Below are 23,237 nucleotides of genomic sequence, written 5' to 3'. Positions count from 1 at the left end.
TAAAACATTTTATCATTATATTCAATTACTTAGTCTTTGTATAAACAAATTCAAGACCACTTAGTAAACATGAATTTAAAAGTTAATAAAAGAAAGATTCTTTTAATAAACTATGGCCAAAAACAGATACACTAGAGCCTAAGGAAAACTAGTCGCAGACCTCTCTTCAAATTAATCTATTCCTAAGGAGTGTGTTGTTGTAGTCAAATAATCATATTTTTATTTGTTAACTACCTCTTCTCCTCAATTACCCAACTTATTATCATCCAGCTCATAATTTCTGACGCCAATTTATTTTTACACCGTCCTCTGATTGGAATTTGTAAATAACAGAATATTATTTCAACTATTTAATGGTTAAACGAACTTGCGCTTTATTAAGATTACATCATAGTTTTATTTGAATGTCAAGATTGTGACTCATCTCTATATCCTAGCATTATAAATGAAGCTCATTCAATTGTTATTGTTGCCAATTATATGTATTTACCAGATACTATTTCTCCACTTGTTCATTTATTAATTTATACATCAGACTGTTTTTGCAAGTGTTTTTATATATACCTTTTGACGTTGCTTTAAATCTTCACCTTATTCACCAGTACGTTCGATTTACAGATCCAACTGGGCTTGGAAATCCTTTAAACTTCAAAGTTTATCTTGATCATTATCTTAATTTTTATGAAGTTAACTGCAGTTGCTTTTGTATTTTTTTTCTTTTCGAAACATAACAAGGAACTTTTTTTTTTTAAATATCTTTTTTATACATATTTACAGGGTACTATCTTTTTAAATTAGTCACATCTATTTTACAATCTTACCCACACAAGTGTGAAAAAAAATTGATTAATAAATGTTATTTATGAGATACGTTCATACTATACAACAACAAAACTCTATCCTACAGATAAGTACAACAAGACAAAGTCTTGTATCTGATAGATTACGCATTCAAGTCTTTACCCATTTTTTGGGATAAGATAAATGTAAACTCTTTTGTAAGTGTTTCTTAAACTCAAAGAGTAATTCTTGGACTAAGGTACTACCCTTTCCTCCTAAATTTAACTATTACTGTGATACTCGATAATATAACACAAATTGTAACAACCCAAAATAGGTTAATAATGATAAAAATGGGATATAATAAAATGAATGTCTTTTAATGTTTGCTTTACGAGTGTTTAGCAAGTATAGGGCGTGCTCTATATTATAAAAGATTAGTGGGTCGCAATTTGTTTAGTAGAGAAAAAAGTCTAGAGGGGGCAATAAGAGCCTATGCCCTTTTATGACACACACTCACATCCACATTCTTGGAAGTATTTGTGACTGTTTTTCCTTCGTTTCTTTCCCTCTTCTCCTCTTAATTGTATTGTCTTGTTATTGGATTTAGGGGTTATAGGTGTTCAACCCTAACTTGGAAATTTGATTCATGAATTTTTACATATAGATTGGAGGGTTATGTGCATAAAGTTAATCAAATATTGTATAATCGTCATAAACTATAAAAAAAAATGTCATTTGCACTATAAAATAAAATTATACAATGCAAACTAATAGAAGGGAAATAAAGTGAATCAATATCAACGATAAATAAGTATTAAAAATAAAAATAAAAACTCAATTAATATAATAGATGACTAACCTTAAAATGAACATTAACAACACATGTACTACTAGATTTATCAATTAAGATTTTATCAATCACAAAAAAGTAAATAATCAAAATAAATAAATTGACTCACAGAACTATTTCATCCCGTCATGGACCAAGTGACTTTGGCCCAATAAAAAATTGAGTGGAATTAAGCTAAGATGAACTTAAGCCTAAATTTCTATAGTCCAACTCAATCCATTTGTCAAACAAATTTAGCTAACTCAACAGGATCATGCTCATTTAAACATCTCAATATTTAAAACTTTTCTTACAAATATTTAAAACATTATAAGCTTGAACTCAATATTTCTTGTTAAATTAAAATAATCTTACATCGATTAATTTGTGTAATTAGTGGCAAAAATGAAATAGTATATAACTTTGTTTAGCTTTATATGTGTTTTTTTATAACGTCTTTTGTTTATTTCGTTAGAAGTATCCTTGAGTAAGTTATCAAGTATCAAATATATGTGCATTTAAGCATGAAATTTTGTTTGGGGCCTTGATTAATTTTTTTGAAATAAGAGGCATAAAAGGTATAGAATTGTAATTTTTTTTATTAAAAGTTACAATTAAGCTTTCAACATCACAATTTACTGTATATTTATATGTAATTTGTTATAATTCAAATAACTATTTTTAATTACTTGTTTTAGTTTTAAGGTTTGTTTGGTGAAAGAGAAATATGGTAGAGAGCAAAGAAATAGGTGGAAAATTAAAAAATAAAAAAGAAAGTGGATATGTTTGGTAGAGAAAAAATTATTAAAAAAAACAGAGAAATATAAAGGTTTGAGATTTATTATATAATTATTTGAAGTATATTCCTTATGGCTAAAAGCAAGTATGATACATGCAATGTTTAGAATTGAAGCAAAAATTAATATGTTCAAGAAAAAAAAGTATGTTAAATATTATCAACAAATGCAATTAATTCACACAAAGTTGAAAATTTTAAAATGATATTATTAATTTCAAGAAAAAAATATTTTATGAAATGAAGTTATTCTTTAAAAAATAATTTAAAACTCGTTCATCTAATTTTTAATAAAAAATTTAACTAAGAATTACGTTTTAAAAAAATTGTGCTCATTTTTACAAATTGAAATAAAACTTTGTATAAAAATTCAGAAAATACATAATTAATGTTTTAAAAGTTAAAACCAATTCCCCCTGTACATATACAGCTACGTTTGTGCAACATCCCAGTTAACCCAACTTTTATGGACATGTAGGAAGCACAATAGTAAACTATGCTATAGACATATGGCAAGCATGCAGGAGACGTATGAAGGAAAAGAGAAACACTTTGGAAGCTTGCAAAAATAAATAAACAAACAAAATCTAAAGACGGTGGGATTGGTGGGACAACGATCTACGCGGCCAAGGGAGGGAATCTAAATGTGTTTCCCATAAACAAAACAGATATCACATATCATAATATTATTGACTAACAAAATCAATAACCCAATGCTACGCACCAGAAAGCGACATTGCACCCTAAACATATATTATGAAAAATAAGTGAATAAGCGTATTCCTTCTCTTCACATTTTCAAACTTGTTTCTTGGGTCCATAAGTGTGGTGGGTCTGTTTGGGCCGAAGATGCAATAGGGCCCAAGTGATACTCTGGTATGAATTTGAGCAAAGAATAATATGGCTTAATTACGTTGACTTGAGTAGTTAAAAGTCAAAAAATGAAGTGTCTGAGACTTGGTGTTAGTAAGGGAGCAGGCGTGCACGTGTAAGCATTTGTTCCTAGTGTAGGTGAAGCAGAAGAGCACATGGGCATGATGTGTGTGACAGTGAAAGATGAATGGATCTGTTTTTGTGCAGAGAAGTGTGTGGGGCCAGAAGGAGCCTGATATCATATCAGATATACTGCAAAAACAAAAACACCATATGGGACCCTCTCCACACTCATACTATTATTTTATTATTTCTCACAGTTTATTGTGTCTGTGACTGTCTACCAGCTCACACACTCACTCTCACGTAAAACGATTTAAGCTACACTATTCAATAAAAACTACTCATTACACTACTCAAATGTATACATTTATCATTCATAACACGTAAATTAATTTTAATTTGTATGATATTTTTTCTGTTAATCAATCATCTCAAATTATATAAGTTTAATTGTATTTGATCTCTTGTATATTATAATTGTGTAATTTTATTTTTTTAAATTTTTAATTATGTTAATTAGGTCCTATCATTTTACAATCGTGCAATTTCATATATATATATTAATAAACATAATTTTGGTCGATTAAACAAGACAACAACGATATATGTATTTTAATTGTTGTTTCACATATATATTAATAAGAATGATGCTACTATTAAATCAGATATTTAATTGATTCAATTGAAATTTTAAGATTAAAATCATACAATTGTGATAGTTGAAACATTTAATTGAAACTTAAAAAATTAAAATTACTCAATTACAATATCTAAAAAATCAAAGGTATTAATATGTCAATCTCATAAAAACAATTTACTCATGTTTTATCTTCAATTATAAAATAACTTATATGTAAAAATTTAACTGATAAGTAACTATTTATTAAGTGTTTGATTAAATTCATTACCTAACTGACCTAATTAAAGAGGTTCTTGATTTTTTTATTTTTTTTACAATAGTAAAACTAAAGTCTAGACTTAAATCTCATACAAATTAACTATATATCCAAACCACAAAGCCGATATAATGAGTTTCTTGTGGTTATCTCAAATGAGGTCCAAAGACTCTTAATTGGGCGGTTCTTAAGTCTGTGCATCTATAAATCATCGTTTCATTATTCTTGTCTAGGATTGACTTATGGCGTGTTTATGAGCTTTATTCTACGGTCGAACTGATACACATTCCTTAGCTTAAAACCCAGCTTTCAACAAACAAACCCGGGGCCTTGGAGCTCCTCTTATTTGAGATTTTTAAGTAAAATAGGGCATGTGTTTGTAATAAGCTAGCTAGTATGCGTGTAGTATTATGTTGAAGGTTGACAAATTTGCAATTCTATTTAAATTTGAAGAGATCTTATAAACTCAACCTTCTAAATTCATAAGAGTTTATTCAATTTAAAAAATATATTAATATTCTTATATATAAAATCATAACTAAATATTTCAATCCTAAAATAAATTAAAATAACAAATTTTAACAATAATTCAATAAACTAACATAATATAAACTCAATCAAACATAAATTTATACAATACAAAACATAACTTCTTAAAATAAAAACATTTTAAAAATATAGAATATAATTCAAATATTCATCAATCCTCTAATTAAATCATCTCTAATATCATTTTCACTATCATTATCTTCATTTCCATCATCTTCAATCTCTTTCGAGTTTGGTCCGATTCTATCGAGTTTATTTCAAGTTTAATTCGATTTTATCAAATTTATTCCGAATCTATCGGAAAAAAATTATATGTGCGATTCAACTTGTTGGAGGTGTACATACTCGTAAAATCGTACGATTTTACGATTTAAAACTAGAGTTACGATTTAAAATTAGAGTTTGATAACTAAGATTATGTAAGTTATTGCATTGTATGATTATCTAAGTTCAAAACATAAACATAAATTGCAAGTTATGGCTTTTATTTTCTTTACATTGTTTTTTTTTTCTTTATAAATATTTTTGTTAGGTGTTTATAGAAGTAACTCTTTTATTTTTATTTTTTTTACATGCAGCTCTTTTATCATTCTTATATTGAAAAACATTTTATATTTTATTTGAATGATGGTTGAAAACTTAGAAATTTATTTTAACCTTCCAAGCTCCTACGCATATGCAAAAATAAGGAACAATCATGAAATATATTCAAATCCCAAATAATTAGAGTATGTTTGTGAACAAAGAAATGAATATAATTGGTGGGGCTCCAAAAATAAATTATTAAACACAAGAGGACGACATAAATTAGGTTAACGGCTCAAAATCCGATTACCTTTCCAAATGAGCTTGGGCAATAATGACTGTGGATTAAGCAGAAGCCGTCGTTAAACAAAGAATGAGCATAATTTTGGTGCTATGAACTCAGAACCATTGACAATGATCAATCAAAATGTATGTAGACCTTCGTAGCTAGGATTTGGGTTTTGATGAATTGACAAAACATAACCTATGATTTTTTTTTCATATTTGATGTCTTTTTTTTTTTAAAGGATGATACAAAATTAAAGAATTATGCAATTTGGTTTTACTAACAGAATAAAAAAGAAAACAAATAATTAATACATATTATTATAAATTTGAGTTTATTAATTGTTAAAGAATACACATAATTATATATTCACATCTCCACAAAATCATGTAATTTCTCCGGCATTGAATATTTCTTTATTTATTTCAAATGTTTATTTCTTTCATATATGTTATCTTTAAGTTAATTTAACATAATTTATTTAAAAAAATATTTATTTTTTGAATTTTTATACACTATATCGAATCAATGATATTTCGTTTTTGATAGCAAAAATTTAGGCAAAAGAAATAATGCATCGATCTAAAGTAAAGAGAAAAATCCTTCGGACTAAAAAAATGTAATGTAATATGTCAAATGTGGAATTGTCTTACTCCACTTAACTAAATCCTTGGGATTAAATCAATAATATCGTTAATTACCTTTTAAATAAACTTAATTTTAATATTATTGTGATGTTAATTGATACTAATTTAAATTTCATTTCAAAATTTGGATACATCATATCAATAAAGATGATGTGTCATAATTTTAATATATTTATGATTTTTTTCTCAATTTTAAAAGTTTTATCTTTTAATTTTTTTTCTTATATAATATAGCAATAATATATATTATTAATAAAATATCTATTATTTGATTTAAAATATTTGTACAATGTCACTATTATTTTATTCTATTTTACCCACAAGTGAAGTACTGGTGTTACCTTAAAACTTAGCAAGAATTTTAAAAAGGGCGGAGGGGATATTCAATACTCAATAGTATTGGAGAGCACCCACAGCATAAGAAACTCAAATATCTAAATGCACCTCGGTCTTTATTCTTCGATGATCTTACATATGTTAAGATCGACCAAAATGCTACAATTAAATATCTTACTGTACATGTTTGAATGGAGGAATTTAGAAACCAAGAAAATAGAGAGTAAATTTTGTATTTTATATATCTTTGTTATTTGAGTGTTTTAAATAAGACAATATCATTATAGTTAACAGAAATTAAATTATCATATATTTCAATTGTTCTTTGTTCTTATTCTAAAATGTATTATAATTTTCCATATTTAAATAAAAAAATAACGGTCCCCCTCTTCTAGTGTTCTCCTCCAAACATCCACCATGCACAACTGCAAAAATAAAATTAGGAATTTTTTAATTAAAACAAAACAAAATCAATATCTGTGTTAATTTGTATAATTACTGTTTGTATACCTAAACTTCGTATCCTTAAGCATGCTATCGATTGATCATCATGCAAGCCAGCTAGCAATAATTTATAACTTTTTTTCCCTAAATATTTGGATGAAGACACTGATAATTTCTTTTGCTTTTTTACAATTAATCCAATCCCGGTAGATTTTAAAATGACCAAGAGTTGTATCATTTCAACATTAATTTTGAAGATCATTTTTGGTATTACACATATTTAATTTTATTTATTATATATATTAAAAATATTTTACAAAAACTAAAAGATAATAAATATATTTTCTAAATTAATTAATTGCTGTACAAAAATATAGTGTTCCTGAAGAATGTCTCGTCCACCCCTCTTTTCCCTGGGACAGTGTGTTCCCAATTAATGGACATTGGCCAATATATGTTAGAAACATCAATCTCATAAAGAAAATAAATATGTAAATTGCACTGGCATTATAAAATCATCCACAAAACAGGAAACATTGTTCTAATTCAATTCCTCAAGCTGTCGGTGCATGCTCACCAAAATCAAAATATACATATTCAATTATTAATTTATGCTATATATAAGAAAGTCCTCCCACCACCAAAATCAAAAGAAAACGGAAAATAGTGGAACTTATTAAGCCATATAAGATGGACAAAATTAATGAATTTGAAACTAATTAATCACAATCCAAAGAAGGGTATTAATTTCAAAGCTTTCTCACCTGCATGATCAACATGCATACTGAACCAAACCAGCAGACCCCACTTGAGAAGACTCATCGTCTTGGACTTGATGATCATCATCCGGTGGCACTTGACCGGAATTCGGGGTTGGATTCAAGCAGTAGTTCCCTTCCCTTTCTGACTGCGGCACGATTTTTCCTTGACCATACAAGCAACTCAGTTGATGGAAATAAGGACATGTCCTAGAGTTAAGGGACCTTTTCTTATTAACATTATCCTTGGTTTTTCTGAAGTACTTGTTTATGTTCTCCCACTTCTCCTTGCACCTCTTTGCACTTCTCTTGTATCCCAGCGCTGACATCCCTTGCGAGATTCTCTCCCACAGAGGACCCTTGTTTCCTTCTTTCTCTTCATTGCTGCTTAGACTTGTGCACCTTAGGTTTATCAGTGCTAACACTTCATCTCTTGGCCATCTTCTCCCAATATCATCTTTCGAATTCTCACTGCTGGCCATAGGGGTTGTTGAGGTGGGCTTGTATGTCGAAACTGAATTTGACTCTAGTGGGATAATGTTATTGTGGCTATTGAGTGAAGAACTAGGGTTGTGGGTTGTTGGGGAAGAGTTGGAGGAAGAAGGAACTTGTAATAATGTGTCACTTGTGCTAGGGTTTTCTGCTCCCAACGTAGTTTGGCCATGATTTTGAATCATTTTAGAAGAAGGTGTTGGCTCAAGATTGTTGTCTTCATTGGAAGGATTATTAGGGTTTTGCGAATGCGATGCACAATTTGGAAGATTTGAATCATTTGTGATGTAGTACTTGGCATTTTGGCTTGGAGGGGATAATGAAGTTATTGTTGTTGTTGCACATTTCTTTAAGAATTCAATTATGGTGGCTTGTCTATCCCCGGCAATGGCTTGCTCTTGTGCCATAATCTCAAGCTCCTTTTTCATCCTATCCAACTCTTGCTTCTTCCAAGCTTCTTCTCTGGCGAACTTCTCTTGGTCCCTTTTCACCATGTCCTCGAGGAGCTTGTTGTGAGTCTCTTCTTGCTGAGCCATCATCTTGTTGACAACACTCTCGCAAAAACCCTTGAACATTTCGAACCTATCACGCCTCTTCCTCTTGCGCACCTTTGAATTTGACTTCTCCACCACTGTGTCACTTCCAATATCACATCGTTTGGTCGCTGTAGTTGTTTCAATGTCTCTCGAATTTTCTTCCAATGCGTGTCCTCCTAGGTGGTGAGTCTTTTCACTCCTCACTACAACCCCATTATGATCATGAGCACCAGGATCAGAGTTTTGACAAAGCTCCTCCAGCTCGCTAATAAGGAACCGGAAATTGTTCTTGCCGTAGTTATTGATGTTGTCGAAATATCTACTCTCATCTTCAAACTTCTCCTTGCACTTCTCAGCACTCTTCTTAAACCCAACCTCTGCTAGCCTCCTGCACACATCATAAATACAAAAATCCAAAACCAACCAACATAAGCATTTTATGTAAATTATTTTGCATCACACAGGTAGTACGTACTGTCCCCCTCACTTCAAAATAATATAGCTTCCCTTCAACTTAATCAGTCTTACTATATCTTTCTCTCGGGGTTTGTGTCTTGCTGTGTCAGCGTGCGAGCTAAAGTAATATAGATAGCGCGTTGGTGCACGTGTGTGTTAATTTATCTACCAAATGAAGGTAGCATATGATAATTAACCGAATACTATAGTTTATCTAGCTAGCACATTAATTTCTAATTCATTTCATTCTCCCTAGATGATATGATCAGTCTCAATTTAATTAATTCACTCACTTGCTCAAAGGAATATATGAGTTAATTAAAACATAAAAGTGGGGTTTAATTGAAAGCATGTAGAATATGATTAATGTGATGTTAATGTATAGTATATGTACCTTGAGACATGGTCCCATGTGAGCTCTGGGAGCCAATTTTCCATGCTAGATCTGATTCTGAAAAGTGCAAGCACTTCATCGTTGGTCCAGGAATCGGTTAGCTGATCTGGTAATTGTCTTTGATCTCTTTGAATCTCTTCATTGTTGTTGACGATTGGAGCAATAACCTTGTCTTGTTCGTGTTTGTGGGTGGGGGAAGTAGTAGGGGGGTGCAAGAGATGATTGGTTTGGAGTGATGGCAAGAGATGATGAGAAGAAGGGTTATATGGATCAAAGGGTAGGAAGGTATTTGGAGGAGGGGTTGAAGAGGCATGATGGTGGAGAGGGAAAGACAGGTGGAGAGGAAGAGTGGTCCTTGGTGCTATGAATTGGTGGAACTGGTCTGGTGCTCCATCGAACATGTTTGTGTGTTTGTGTTGTGTTGGAGAGTAGTGTTTACTACCTCTTTCTTTCTCCGTCTCCGACTGTAAATCACCACAATGCTACAAGCAACTTTTCAAAAACGCTTAACTTAAACTCTCTCTCTCTTCTTCGCGTTTATCGAGTAGATTGTCCTTGCATGAAAAGGAAAAGATAGCCCCCGACACCCTTTTAGGAGAAAGTGAACTCACCGCCCACCCCCCAAACGATAGTATTTTACGCAATTAAATATTGTGTGACCTTCGACAAGTCAATCCAACCACGTTGCTATTCATGCTATATTCAATTCATTTCAAACTTGGCCAACACTTTTTCTCTTTTCAAACAAAATCCAAACTCATCTTTATCATCCCATTAAAACACACTCACCCGCTATATCAAGATTAATATTTTAGTTACCTGCCTTAGTCACACTCCCACAATATCAAGTTGTGATCATCAGGGATTCTAAAAAAGCAAATTGTGATTCACAAGGGATCCTAAGTAATTGCTTAATTTATCCGTAACCTAAAATTGAGCTTTGGTAAACCATTACCATTTCACTAAAAAATAGCAATTTTTTTTTAAAAAAAATTAAGTATGAAGTTCAATAAATTACTTGAAAATTCTCAATTCTATAGTTAAATTAATATAAAGTTAAATTATTTTTGATATAATGTGATGTTACATTTACCTTATTTTATATTATATTTGTATATGTGATGTGATGATAAGATATGATGTGGGGGTTGATGTAGACGCGCGAAGGGAGTGAGAGTGTGGTTAATTAGAAGAAGGGTTGGGTAGAAAAAAAAATGTGTGGGTGGCATGGAGTAGCTGACGGTGATGATGGTGCAATTAACGGCATAGGGATGGCAGGACACGTGAAAAGAAGCAGAGAGTGGGACCAATGATTTAAGGATGGGAATCTTCACTTGGTACAAAGGAATACAGTGCTGTCGTACAGGAACAGCAGCCAGCACGTGCAAGCGCTTACTGTCACAGAGCAAGAGCCAAGAGCACATGGGATGGGAGAAGCTTATTATTACTGTGCATAAGCATAAATGTTTGTTTTGCGTGGGTTTTCATCATCTAACACCTTATGAACTATGTGGGGGAAAATGATGTTAATTGAAATTATGTAAGTTATGTGGGGAAAATCGATGTAAACATATAGCCTTTTATGAGTTGAATTAGTACACTGAAATAATGAGAAAATTAATTAAATGAAACATTGCATGAATAGATGTCTGTTTGAGACAGTGTCTGGCCACAGAAGAGTAGGGGCCTAAAGGAGCCTCATATACTAAAAGACAATGCGGGACCCTCTCTCCTCACATAAACATTGCACCATATGCATCTCGTGTGTTGTCACTATAATATATTCAATAGCTCGTGTACATGTTATAGATTACTAGCTCGCAATTAGCTAGCCTAAGCCATTAACATTACATTAGACTATTTAATGTTGAAAATTTATTTTTTTTATATTCTTGAATATAAAAAATACACATTTTTAGGTGGAATTGTGGAACCGTGCTGCTACTATGCCTCTAGTTTTGCGGAGGCAGATGAAAATGGGTATTGTTCTTTGCTTTGGAGACTGTCCTTGAGAAGAGATTTACCATGTACTATTGATGGTTTTTCTGTTAACAGGCCTTGAGTAAAGGAAGTGTTGTGTTGTGTAGTATTAGGGGTTTTGCAAGTCAGAATTGCTTGTGTGATTATCTGTTGCTGCCTTTTTTTTTTTTATTCTCTATATGTGGGTCTGTTAAAGCCTTAAAGGGCATTGCTTATTGATTCCGGTTGTCAGAGGGTTTGCTCTGATTGAGTTTTATATAAATAAAACTATCCATGTTTAGATTAAAATTAAAAATATTGGGTGGGTGTTTTAGTACAAATCCAAAGGATAAAAATAAAAATAATGATTCTCATCTTTTTTGACAAAAATTACTTTCGTCTTAAAAGTGTTTTTTTACCTGAAAACCAAATATGTACCGACTAATCCATACTCTGATACAAGGTTGACAAAGCCAGTTTAATTGGACGGGATAACACACGTAACCTGTGCCAATTTTGGTAAGGTGAGTTGGATTTTATAACCTGTGGGCTTGCTTAACTTGCTCCACTCAACCCGACGTCCAAACTAAATATCAGGAAGGGTTGAACTTGAAACTGTCAGATTTTTTTAATATTATATTTATATATAGAGAAAGGAGGGATTAAATTATAATTTAATAATTATTACACCATTTTTATAACTTATATAAAAAATGATTTTTATTAATTCAAATTATATTTACATATTATCAAGATTGTATGTGTTTAATTTTGTTAAAATTAAACAAAAAAATAATTAAATAATTCATATTTTAATATATTTTAAAATATTTATATTTCATTAATTTTAATTTATACGAACGAGATAACAAATTATCTTCTTAGAATAATATAAAATTTTACATGTAATTTATATGAAAAAAACTTTCAATCCAACCGTGAATTTTAAAAATATATTTTTTAATTAAAAGTTATAAAATAATATAATAATTATTTTACCAAGTTTGATTTAAATGTCATATTTAAATGAAAAAATAATATACCTTATTTTTACAAAGATTTTTATTTCCATTTTTGTTCAAACCTGAAATCTGTACAAAAAAGATGGAACCGAATTATCTACGAAAGTTCATAAAATTTATATAAAATGAAGAAAATAACTTTCTGACTAGACACTATTGCCTACTCCCTAAGATGTGACTGAAAGTGAGAATTAAAAAAAAAAAGTAAATTAGAGAGCATTTATTAAAATTAAAACTTATTTATCCCATTCCCTCCAAATCTCAATTCCCAAATATATCCTTAAATTCTTAAAATAATTATCTATTCCATATATAAATACTCGGATTTTGCAACTCATTATATACGACAAATTTGCTTCATGATTTAACTCCTTCATAAGAAGCTGGAAACGTATTTAATGCTAACATAACACATACTTAAGACAAAAGTGCACACAAAAGTACAACATAAACAAGACGGAAGCACAATCGGGAAGATAAAATTGGTCTGAGACTGTGAGTACAACTAAACCTTGTGAATGCGTGCTCTCACTTCACAAGTACAAGACACCAAATCGACTATTGACAAGGAGAGCAGATGTTCAATTTCCAAACAATGGTACAAAATATTCATTACGGCATAACCCTAAATTTTAGCCAAACTGATCACTACATCATGTGTCTAGGAAAGCTTTGGAATGAGAAGTGGCAGCTAAAAATCCACAACAGGAAAGCAAAGAGATGGTATGTTACTGCTAGAATGGACAAAAAGGACAGCACACACAAGGTGCTAAAATCAGACACATGGAAATCTTCTCATACAAAAAACGAAGATTTAAATTTAAATTTTCTGCAGTACTATTGTTAGTGTTAAATTTCACAGTTCTCCAACATGAATACAAGATACAGAGAGTACCTGAGAGAGGATTTTACAATTTTGCTCTCTCTTCCGACAAGATATTATAACACCACAAAATTAGAATCATGAACTGAAACTTCTCTTTGCGGTGTTCTCTCTGTTCTATAAATCACTTTCTCTTCCAGAAAACATTGCTACATGAGGTAGCTGTGTGCATACTATTGGTTTAATGTCTTGTGATATGCAACCTGCAACAGCATTAAAATAAAATAAAAGAATTTATATACACATAAAACTGTGAGTGAAGGAAATATGCAGGAATTGTTAGGAGATTTCCGATCTACCTTTACCCAGCCAGTTTCAACCATGCCAAAATAATTTAGTAGAGTTTAAAGAATATATAATATGTCTGACCCAGTTTGAGCGAAGCCAGGACCAAACTTTGTCCCATTTTATGTTTTTACAACTCTATTATTTATGTGCAAATTCCCAATGCTATAAGTTTTTCCCAATCATGATTAATTTGAGCACTCGTAGTAACAGACACAAGACTTTTCAAGTTGGGTGCTTACAGATGTTGAAGTCTTCAGCAGCTCCCTTATGGCCATTGTTGCATAGCATGAAGCAGGAAGAGTAAAGCTCAATTTTAGAGCGATTTGGGAATCTTGAGAGCTGGAGCCAATGAGAGATTCGTCATGTGGCAATTTTACTTCCTCACCTAAAATCTCACTATAATTCTCAACCTTTGCAATGTCATCAGAGCTCTCTAATTCTCTAATGCAATCAAAGGCTTCTTCATTTTTCCCATTTGCTGCACCCATTTGTTTGACAGTGTTCATAGGCTTAGACTTGTTAATTTTGTCTAAATCTGTGTCTACCAATTGCTCACTACTGTCACTATATGAAAGTAATTCCCTGCAATTGCAGACATCAAAGAAATGAGTCAATAAGTGAACTACACACAAACAAAAACGAGTAAAAAGTAAAAGTATGTGCAATGTGGAGAGGGTTAACTAAGGTAAATACCATTCAAAGTTAATTGGCTTCTGAAAAACCCTCCTGTAGCATCCAGTGATACTAGTTATTGAGAAATCCCTAATAAAAAGTAGGAATAAACCAGGGTAAGAGAACTGGCAAAGGAGGAGAGAAAAGAAGATAAAGAATAAATGTAGAATTGGACTTGTCAAGATTTGACTGGAGATTCTTATTACATACTCCACATTATGCACGCTTTCAGTTAAACTGATTCCATCCTGGCCAGTACAAATAAAACAGGTGAATATTTAGGGAGGGGAAATAACAACCCATGGAACAATAACAGTAAAAAAGGTTGCAGAAAACCTAGGACAGCAACCAAAATGTACATGTAAGAAATAGCTAATCATACTTCTAGAAGTAACAGAAGGAGGAGGGATAAAAAGAGAAGCAGTGGATGGGCTTGTCCACGCATAATAATAATATCTCCATTAAATTGCAGTTCCAAGAATTAATATCAATTGTCAACTACTAAGTAATGATATTAATCTTGATAACATACATACAGCAGATCTTCAGGCTTGTTTCGCAGAATATCCGAATCAGAACCTATAGCCTTCAAGGCATAACTAGCTTGAAAAGTCAACCTTTTCCAAATTTAAGAGCATTCCTTATTTCATCACCAAAGGACTGTTTTGCTCGATACAATAAAATGAACCTGAGGAACAACTTTTCGATTTCCCCCGTCATGAAATATAATTACTTGCTCAAGTACCCTCAAATGCATAACAACTAATATAACCTTGAATTATTGCTTACAAGTAAAGGGATAAAGGGATAAATCTACTCCTACACAATTCAACAATTCTTACAATGTAAGAGAGAGATACGAAGAGTGGGATAAGATGGGTGATTTACTGATTTGATAGAATGAGATAGAAAGAAAAAATGAATTATAAAAAGTATTCCAAGAATTTGTTGTGAGTATCACTACTCTAAGTAAAATATTTGACATGACATCCAGCCTTAGCTTCTCAGATATCAATCACTCCTAATTAAATGCATAAAAGTTCAGGATATTGAGAGTACAAGGGCCAAACGAATACATACTTTTTTTGCTAAATCTTCATAAACATTGGCAATATGATTGGTTGGATATTTTACCCGTGAACTGCAAGATAATAAATACATAAATGTCACTCACCCCTCCCCCAAAATAAAAAATAAGACAATGGAAACAAAAACATCGGTAGAGGAACCAAGTTATCTGAATCAAAGAATCTGAGCAGTATTAGCCATTCATGCTTACCCTGGCATAGGAAGGATTACATCATCAATTGTGTAACATCCTGAATTAAGATCTTCAGCATCGATAACCTGTCATATGAAGTAAACTCACTTTAAATTGTCAAGCTTATTTTAGAACACATCATTCACACAACTACTGTTGTTCCTTGTTGAGTAATACTTTTTTGTTCCAATTGATAAATTATTCTTCCCTTAGTTGTACTTCCCCTCATTTCTCCTAAACGAAAATATTTTTCTATTTAAAAAAAATAGATTTGACACTTTACCACCAGAAGTTCCATGACATAGAATTATGTCTATGGAATTAATCCGTTCATTTGAGAAAAAATGGTTCACCATAGTTTTTCATTCATGAAATTTGAAACAAAATTGCTTGATAGATTATTGATTTCATTAAAATTTCATTAAAGGCTCACTAAGTCACTTACCATGTTCATAATTAACAATAATTAGGAATCCAGATAGAAAAATGTTATATTGTAGGGTTTTTGATATAGAGGGAGGAAAAGGAGAGAATAGAGACCAAATACTTTGAGTTTAATATTAACTTGATATCATGTGATGTATTACGACGTGATGCTAAACATGAAGCACTAGCCCTTATATACATTAGACTCTTAATCTTTAAGAACAAATAAAAAATAACTTCCTGAAGATAAAATCTCAACAAATAAATAAAATAAAAGAGAGAATGATAGCTAGCAATGTATTATGTGATTGATAGTATGATGTTCCTGAAATACAATAACCTAGTGTACCTATTTATACCACAAAATAGGTCAAGTGCAAGTATTACTGGTATAAGCCCAAGTCCAATGCTAACAAGATTAATTCCTAATATCTTCTAACAGCTTCATTGATGTTTTCTTTCTTATGTACTTTTGTTTTAGTTTCTTTTTTTTAAGGAGGACTTATTATCCTCCAAATTCTTTGTAATCATCTTTTCATCTAAATTCTTACATGAAAAATAACTTCAATTTTATACGATCTTCTTGAACCTTTTCAGAATTATTACAATGTATAACAATAAAATGACCAAAAAATGTGACCAAAATATCTGTGCATAGATGTACCTTCAAGTCTACACATTGTGTCATGTGTGCGCACTAGACTCTGAATCGATAGATGAGAAAGATATGTCACGACATATTTCTAAACCTACATATCAGTTGAGTACAACAGGCCTCTGCAATGGGCCAAAATCAAAAGACTAACCTTGACGCTATTTATTTCTTCATGAATCTCTCCAGAGACTTCATCTTCATTATTAGAATCATACCTACCCCTGCAGTCTTCAGCATATTCAGATCCAACAAACTCTGTAACCTTACCAGTAGAATTTTCTTTACAATATACCAAGTCCCCTAATACTACATTTTCAGTTCCTGCCACACAGTAGAATCGATTTAATCAATAATGAATATTTTGACTTCAAGTATCATAATAATGATAATTCACGGTAAGGATTGTATCGATTATCAACCTATCAAATGCATTCATGAAATCAGGAGGTGTGACATTAGAAGTTCATTGCCTGAGAAAGCAAGACAAATCTAGAAGTTTATTACAAATCACAACTTACCATATTTTTGCACCCTCTTACTTGCAGCATGGTTCCATAAATAGCTTTGGTAACTATGAACATACCTAAAAAAAGTAGTTGAAGTATAAAATAAATACCAATATAATCCTTCAAATAAATGATCTTGAATAATATAACAACTTTTATTTGTGCTCTGACCAGACTTGTCTTTGCAAATGAAACAAAAGAAAGCATCATCAGATACACAGCATAAATAACCCACTTTAGAGATTCTGCAATAATTTCTTTTGTATCTTTCTAGCTTTCAAATGTTATTCATTTGCATTTGTGTTAACTTCACAGTTTTGTCTATACACTAAAACCTTTCCCCCTTACCTGTATAGCGTGTCAAAAGCAGAGATTTAGGACCCGTTTATTACAGATTAAAAAAGTGATTCGGATGTAAAATCATCTAGTGATTATTATTTAGATTTTTAAAAAAAAAGCATAAGCTAATTTATGTTTTTTTAGAATCATAAAATTCACTTAAAAAAACAGCTGATTTTTATGAGAAGCTATTCAATATAGCTTTTCATTTTGATTAGATTTTAGATTTTTTTTCAACTTCTGATTATTTTGAAAAGCTGAAACAACCGCATGAAAAAATTTTAGAAGTGATTTTTTATTTATTTAAAAAGATGTAACAAACATGCCCTTAGTACTATAACAGCCAATTTTATTTTTTAATAATGAAGCATACCAACAAGATTAAAAATACATGCATTTTGTCAACTCTGTTTCACATATACAGCAGCCTACTAGCCAGAGTTTTTTTCCATCAAAATAACACTGACTGGCTGATGAGCTGGCATGGATGTCTAGAACCAATTAGTGTCCACAAGTGGTAGGGAGGAGAGCAAAACAAATATACATCTCAGCATAAAATTAACAGTGGCAATAAAAGAAAAGTTAAATACCAAAGAAAACATTTTTTATTCTTCAAGCAAGAGCAATTAAAATATAAACATGTATAGTATCCAAAGAAAAGAGATTCATGAAATTCTATAATGCCAGATGATGATAGAAATTGAGTGATAAAAATGAAATTTGGTACTACATAGATACTCCAACCAAGGAAAATCGCTAGCAATAACAGACTAACAGTGTAACACCATTTTAGCCAAACATTCAAAACATATCAATATCATCAGATAATTATAACTCACAACATTCTCAGAGTCCTTGGAATACTTTTCAAAGCCTGCAAATAATTTCCAGGAGACGTTTTTAAAGTTTGCAGCTGCAGAAGATTTGGTGACAAAAACATGGTTATGATTTCATAGATCATACATGAATAAATATAGAGGGTAAACAAAAAAGTTAGCTTCACTCCAAAAAAATGAAGCTTACCACAGCCCTTTCAGCAACTAAATATCGAGGCAACTGCTTAAGTGTCCCAACAACATCACTACTTTCTTTATAGTACTTACGTGCCTTGGCTATTGCACTTTTCTGTATTTAAATACATTGTTATGAAGAACAAAGGTAATCAATTTATTATTTTTAACTATCAGCATGTAATTAATCAATCAAGACATTATCCATTATATATAATAGAAACAATAAAAAGGATATCTCCATCTCTTGGATCGAGGATCATGTCTACAGCAAGTTTCCATTCCCCTCGGAGTAATGCAGCTCCAATAAGGTGAGTTGGCAAAGAACCACTTCCAAAACGCTGAGCACAGTGAGCACATTCACATACAAATTAGTTGCTTGTAAAGCATAAATGAAAAATAAAATTAAGTCTTAAAATAATCAGTCTAATAGAAATGAACTAGGCCTAATTCACTCTCAAAGCTAGCTCAAGAGATAAGGATTGCCAAGTCTTATAAAGAGTATCCTGACCATATTCCTAGCCAATCTGGGCCATCTCAATACACACATCTCATGCTCAGGATTGGGCATCTAGACCGTGAACTGTGAAGTATGCATGACTAGACATCTATGGGTGACTCAATATTAAGACTGGGTAGAAACAGGCAAGGCCTAGCTTATGCACAAAAGCTAGTTCAAGAGAAAAGGATTGCAAAGCCTTATAAGGAGTATTATAGCCATATTTTCAGTCCAACTTGGCACATCTTAACACAGTCTAAAACACCATGTTGTTACTTTGTGAAATGCTTCAACACTAAGCAAATGCAAAACCATGAAAAAACAAAATGTAAAACAAGAGTTTACATTTTAATGCAAGCTTTGGAGTTTGGACTTGCAAAGAATTTTAATAGAAAAACTTTCTCATCAAGAAATGGGGAATATGAAGATGGGTATACTTTTCCAACATGTTTAAGCTTCTTATGTCCTTAATTTAAGCAACATAATAATAATTTTTACGACAAAGTATGTATGTCATCTCAAAAAATACAACAAAACAAAAGCTTGTATTACAAATCCACAGGGCTGGCAAATGTTGGACACAATGAAACTTCAAGAGATTGCTTTTCAAATAGCTAGCATCCAAGAGGTAATTTTTGCCGACTCTTGTAAATATAAAGGAAAATGGGAAAATGATAAATATGCAGAATCCTACTGCATATGTCAGTTCAAAATAGTGTACAGGGCAGGCTACATGTCATCAGAGATCACTCCCCCCCCACCCCCCAGGCTTGTTCAGGAAGTTGACCTCTAAAGTAGCACAACACAAGGTAGCTATCCAATTGTATGTTATCGCAACAAAACCAAGTGAAAACTAATCAGAGAGGAAAAAGACACACAAAATGGGGAAGAGGGTGTAAGTTGACTTAGAAAGTACCTGGAGACCAAAGTAGTTAATGAAGCCATGCCTTCCTAAGGCATCTGCAGATGCTTTTATGATATCTTCAGAATCTGCAACAATACCTCTGAGAAAATATGTCAATGCTATGGATACAAAGATAAAGCTGCAGTTATATCAACAATTAAATAACCCTAACCGCAAGAGATACTAGTTTCACATGAGAAAAATGAATTTCATGCAAAGATAAAACCCTCACCGCAATGTGATTGTAAATCGATTTCCCAAGAGCTGGCCAAGACAAAGTCCTTCCTTAACATAACTGGACAATAGTAAATTCATAGCTATCATTCTCCAAAAAACTGGTAAGTAAGAACGTCAACCATTCAATATTCAATCACATTACCAGAAATCACCCAATTTAATACCAAACAAGCGCTTGTTAAGGGAAGCTAGCCGACTTGCTTGCTGCTTGTAAACAGTAACCTAGAAACAAAACAAGTAATAAACCAACTGAAGTATTTATTTCTAAATGAGCACTGATACTAATTCTGGAAAATGAAGAAAGGAATGAATGTTTAATGTAAAATAAGAACGAAAGTGAAAATTTATCACCCTTTGGGTCGTGACAGCACGCTTGTCCTTTGTACCCGCAAATCCAAATGATTTTGGCTGTCAGTTAATTATCAATCAGTTAAAACAGAAAAGTGGAAGAACTCAACAAGCTTAGCTTATCCATAAATCAGTAATAATATTAGCAGATCGCATATATTCATTTTTCTGTAGGGTGGGGAAGGACGGAGGAGCTCAGCAGCAGGCAAGACATAAATAGGGAATAAATAATAATATAAATATACATGTACTTGCCAAATGTAAAATGCATAAACTTGGATACTTGACTATAAAAAAGTGCATCTTACTGAAACCATAACATTTTACATCAATCATAAAAATTAGTGGAGATTGGAGATATAAACAATAATAATACGAAATTCCTAAATCTCCAGGCTGAAAAAAAAATGTATAGAGGCATAATACATGATACATTAAAAAATATGATTCAATTATCATATATCACATGTTTCAGTTCCAGAATGAATATTGATAAGTGGGAAAAAGGAAATTATCATATACAAGAACTGAATGAATCATCAACAAACAAAACTTCACTTTCAGTCCATCAGAAAGCCTACAGAACATATCCAACAATGAACAACACAGACCTGGATGCTGAGCATATTTCCAATAACCCCCAAGGCTTCATGTGTATCTTTGTTCTCCTTGTAAAGATGAAACCTAGAAATTACATTGGAAGAAACATTCAGTTGACAAACAAATACAATATAAAAACAGGAAAATACCATGACCAAATAAAAATGCAACAATGACTGGCTACTGCTTTCTGGCAATTTATGAATAAAATATAATTTAATACACAGCGAAAAGTCTTCATAAAGTCCAATGGTTTGGGACATTGGACATTCAACATAATAGTACAGCTAATTAAGAAAATGGTCGTGTTGACTGCACTGAAATGGAAGACAGTGAGTGTTGCTTGATTTATATTTTATAAAACAAAATGCCAGAGCAATATTACCTAAGGAACTTGCCAACATTTTCAGGCCAATTTTCTGAACCTCGGCTGTCAAAAGGCTTATCATCTCTTTCTTTGCGTTTCTTGGAGTTTTTGCCTTTGTTGTTTGGTTCAGCAGAATTCAATCTCACACGGATACATTTCGATGAAGCATCGGGTCCATTGACCACATCAGTGACCAGGAACTTAAAGTTTTCCTTAAAGAAGTTATGCATTGCCTGATAGATTTGAGAAGCATAAAATTTATGATGCTTTGAATTGGCAAAAAAAAAACTACAAAATGAATTTATTATGTATGCCACAAAAGCAGAATCAAAAGTCTCCTCTTTCTGAATTCAATTAAATGTAAAAACAAATTACAGTGGCTGGGGAACTCAAAAAAGGGCTAAATAAAGGAATGAAATGCAAATCAAAAGCATTCAATATGATGCTTGGTTTGTTAATCCAAAAACCATATAACTTCAGCAAAAAAGTCAACCCATTGAAACGAGACACCCACTTGGATCCAATATCAAAGTGCTAGCCAATATAGACATCTTCTCAAATGTCCCCTGAATCTAACAAAGAGCAAAATACCAACCTTTCTATGAGATTTATCAGAATCTGGAGAAAGAACAATGGGAGAAACACTATCTTCTCCACCGGCATTAATCTTATTAATAAATTCTTCCAAAAGAATTGCATCATACTCCTCAGCAAGAGACTTGAAAGATTCAATCTGAGAGGCATAACTAACAACAGTGTCGTGTGTGTTGGTTCGATTTTCCTGAAAACTCAGAAATAAGCACAGAAAAAGTTAGATTATAAAACAAAAACAGCACAAATCAATTTATCAATGATCACAGATGATTATACCTCTGGCTCCTCTAGAGGGGCATCAAGTGAGGACAATTGAACAACTGCTCCATCTCTGTCCACTTCATTCACGATAAAGTCAGAATACCTGAATAATGCACTTCAGCATGCATCATTAAACAAGGAATGTGCAGTGAGGAAGGTAACAATGAATTATGTAGAAAATGAGGAGACCTTTGCTTTAAAATTCCGCGGAAGCCACGAAGGTCGGAAATGAAGCAGGAGATACCCACTTCGTGTTCTTCTGCAGTTTTCATCGCCATGGTGATCACCGGCCACTGGCTAGGGTTTTATTTTAGTTTAGGATTTAGAGCAACGGAGCGGGAAGTTGCAACCGCTGCTTTGTATCCCTTGAAACGCACCGTTTTTGAAAGTTTTCTGACGGACTTCAGCTAGTGGGTTATTATCTAACGGGACGGTGGCCAGGGTGAGAGACCATGATATGTCCCACCGTTGGAGAGTTATTATAGCCGTTGGATTGCTTAAATTTTAATTTAGTGGACAGGATTTACATAGGAAAACCGGTTGAGAAAGTCTTTTTAACAATATTAAAAATGGAAACAAAAATTTCGCATTTACTCACATGTGAGTGCGTGTTTGTTAAAAGGTAACAAAAAAAAATTATGGGCATGTTTGTTTTTGGAAAAAAATGAGATTCTCGTAATTATTTATTTTAATAATGATTTGATTCTCATGAAAGAAGAGTGAAAATGTAAAATTATGTGTGC

At 32.1% G+C, this 23,237-nt stretch overlaps 2 protein-coding genes across 5 annotated transcripts; both read right to left on the bottom strand.

Annotated features, from left to right (window-relative positions):
* Nucleotides 1–6,864: 6,864 nt before the first annotated feature.
* LOC100801868 (trihelix transcription factor GTL2) lies at nucleotides 6,865–10,282 on the bottom strand. Of its 2 annotated transcripts, XM_006604779.4 has the most exons (3): nucleotides 9,664–10,281; nucleotides 7,792–9,201; nucleotides 6,865–7,008 (listed from the first exon to the last, which is right to left on the bottom strand). In XM_006604779.4, the coding sequence occupies exons 1-2, from the start codon at nucleotides 10,062–10,064 to the stop codon at nucleotides 7,800–7,802; spliced, it is 1,803 nt and encodes a 600-aa protein (XP_006604842.1). In that variant the 5' UTR covers nucleotides 10,065–10,281; the 3' UTR covers nucleotides 6,865–7,008; nucleotides 7,792–7,799. The 2 variants fall into 2 exon arrangements, with proteins under 2 accessions (XP_006604842.1, XP_006604841.1); XM_006604778.4 differs by lacking the exon at nucleotides 6,865–7,008 and having other exon boundaries at nucleotides 7,552–9,201; nucleotides 9,664–10,282.
* A 3,160-nt stretch (nucleotides 10,283–13,442) lies between these two features.
* On the bottom strand, nucleotides 13,443–22,903 carry LOC100780786 (multisubstrate pseudouridine synthase 7). Of its 3 annotated transcripts, none has more exons than XM_003553707.5 (20): nucleotides 22,684–22,903; nucleotides 22,510–22,597; nucleotides 22,235–22,420; nucleotides 21,658–21,872; nucleotides 21,284–21,356; nucleotides 20,676–20,732; nucleotides 20,467–20,546; nucleotides 20,320–20,382; nucleotides 20,100–20,187; nucleotides 18,923–19,025; nucleotides 18,698–18,801; nucleotides 18,514–18,587; nucleotides 17,348–17,412; nucleotides 16,981–17,150; nucleotides 15,767–15,834; nucleotides 15,568–15,628; nucleotides 14,698–14,735; nucleotides 14,509–14,577; nucleotides 14,055–14,397; nucleotides 13,443–13,730 (listed from the first exon to the last, which is right to left on the bottom strand). In XM_003553707.5, exons 1-20 carry the CDS (start codon nucleotides 22,770–22,772, stop codon nucleotides 13,701–13,703), a joined length of 2,064 nt encoding a protein of 687 aa, XP_003553755.1. In that variant the 5' UTR covers nucleotides 22,773–22,903; the 3' UTR covers nucleotides 13,443–13,700. The 3 variants fall into 3 exon arrangements, with proteins under 3 accessions (XP_003553755.1, XP_006604840.1, XP_014627498.1); XM_006604777.4 differs by having other exon boundaries at nucleotides 22,510–22,564; XM_014772012.3 differs by having other exon boundaries at nucleotides 22,510–22,571; nucleotides 22,684–22,824.
* Nucleotides 22,904–23,237: the final 334 nt, after the last annotated feature.

Source organism: Glycine max, chromosome 19 (assembly GCF_000004515.6).
Source record: "Glycine max cultivar Williams 82 chromosome 19, Glycine_max_v4.0, whole genome shotgun sequence".
Taxonomy (NCBI): domain Eukaryota; kingdom Viridiplantae; phylum Streptophyta; class Magnoliopsida; order Fabales; family Fabaceae; genus Glycine; species Glycine max.
The sequence above is the reverse complement of the archived record's forward strand: the minus strand, read 5'-3'. Positions and strand labels throughout refer to the sequence as shown.

Excerpts from the sequence above, each read along its gene's own strand:
- LOC100801868 (XM_006604778.4), bottom strand. The coding sequence starts at position 10,064 with ATGTTCGATGGAGCACCAGACCAGTTCCACCAATTCATAGCACCAAGG. Across the intron at positions 9,202-9,663 it reads ACATGGGACCATGTCTCAAG|GAGGCTAGCAGAGGTTGGGT; the intron begins GTACATATACTA and ends TGATGTGTGCAG.
- LOC100780786 (XM_003553707.5), bottom strand. The coding sequence starts at position 22,772 with ATGGCGATGAAAACTGCAGAAGAACACGAAGTGGGTATCTCCTGCTTC. Across the intron at positions 22,598-22,683 it reads CGCGGAATTTTAAAGCAAAG|GTATTCTGACTTTATCGTGA; the intron begins GTCTCCTCATTT and ends TGCATTATTCAG. Across the intron at positions 14,398-14,508 it reads AAGCCAATTAACTTTGAATG|GGAATTACTTTCATATAGTG; the intron begins GTATTTACCTTA and ends CTGCAATTGCAG.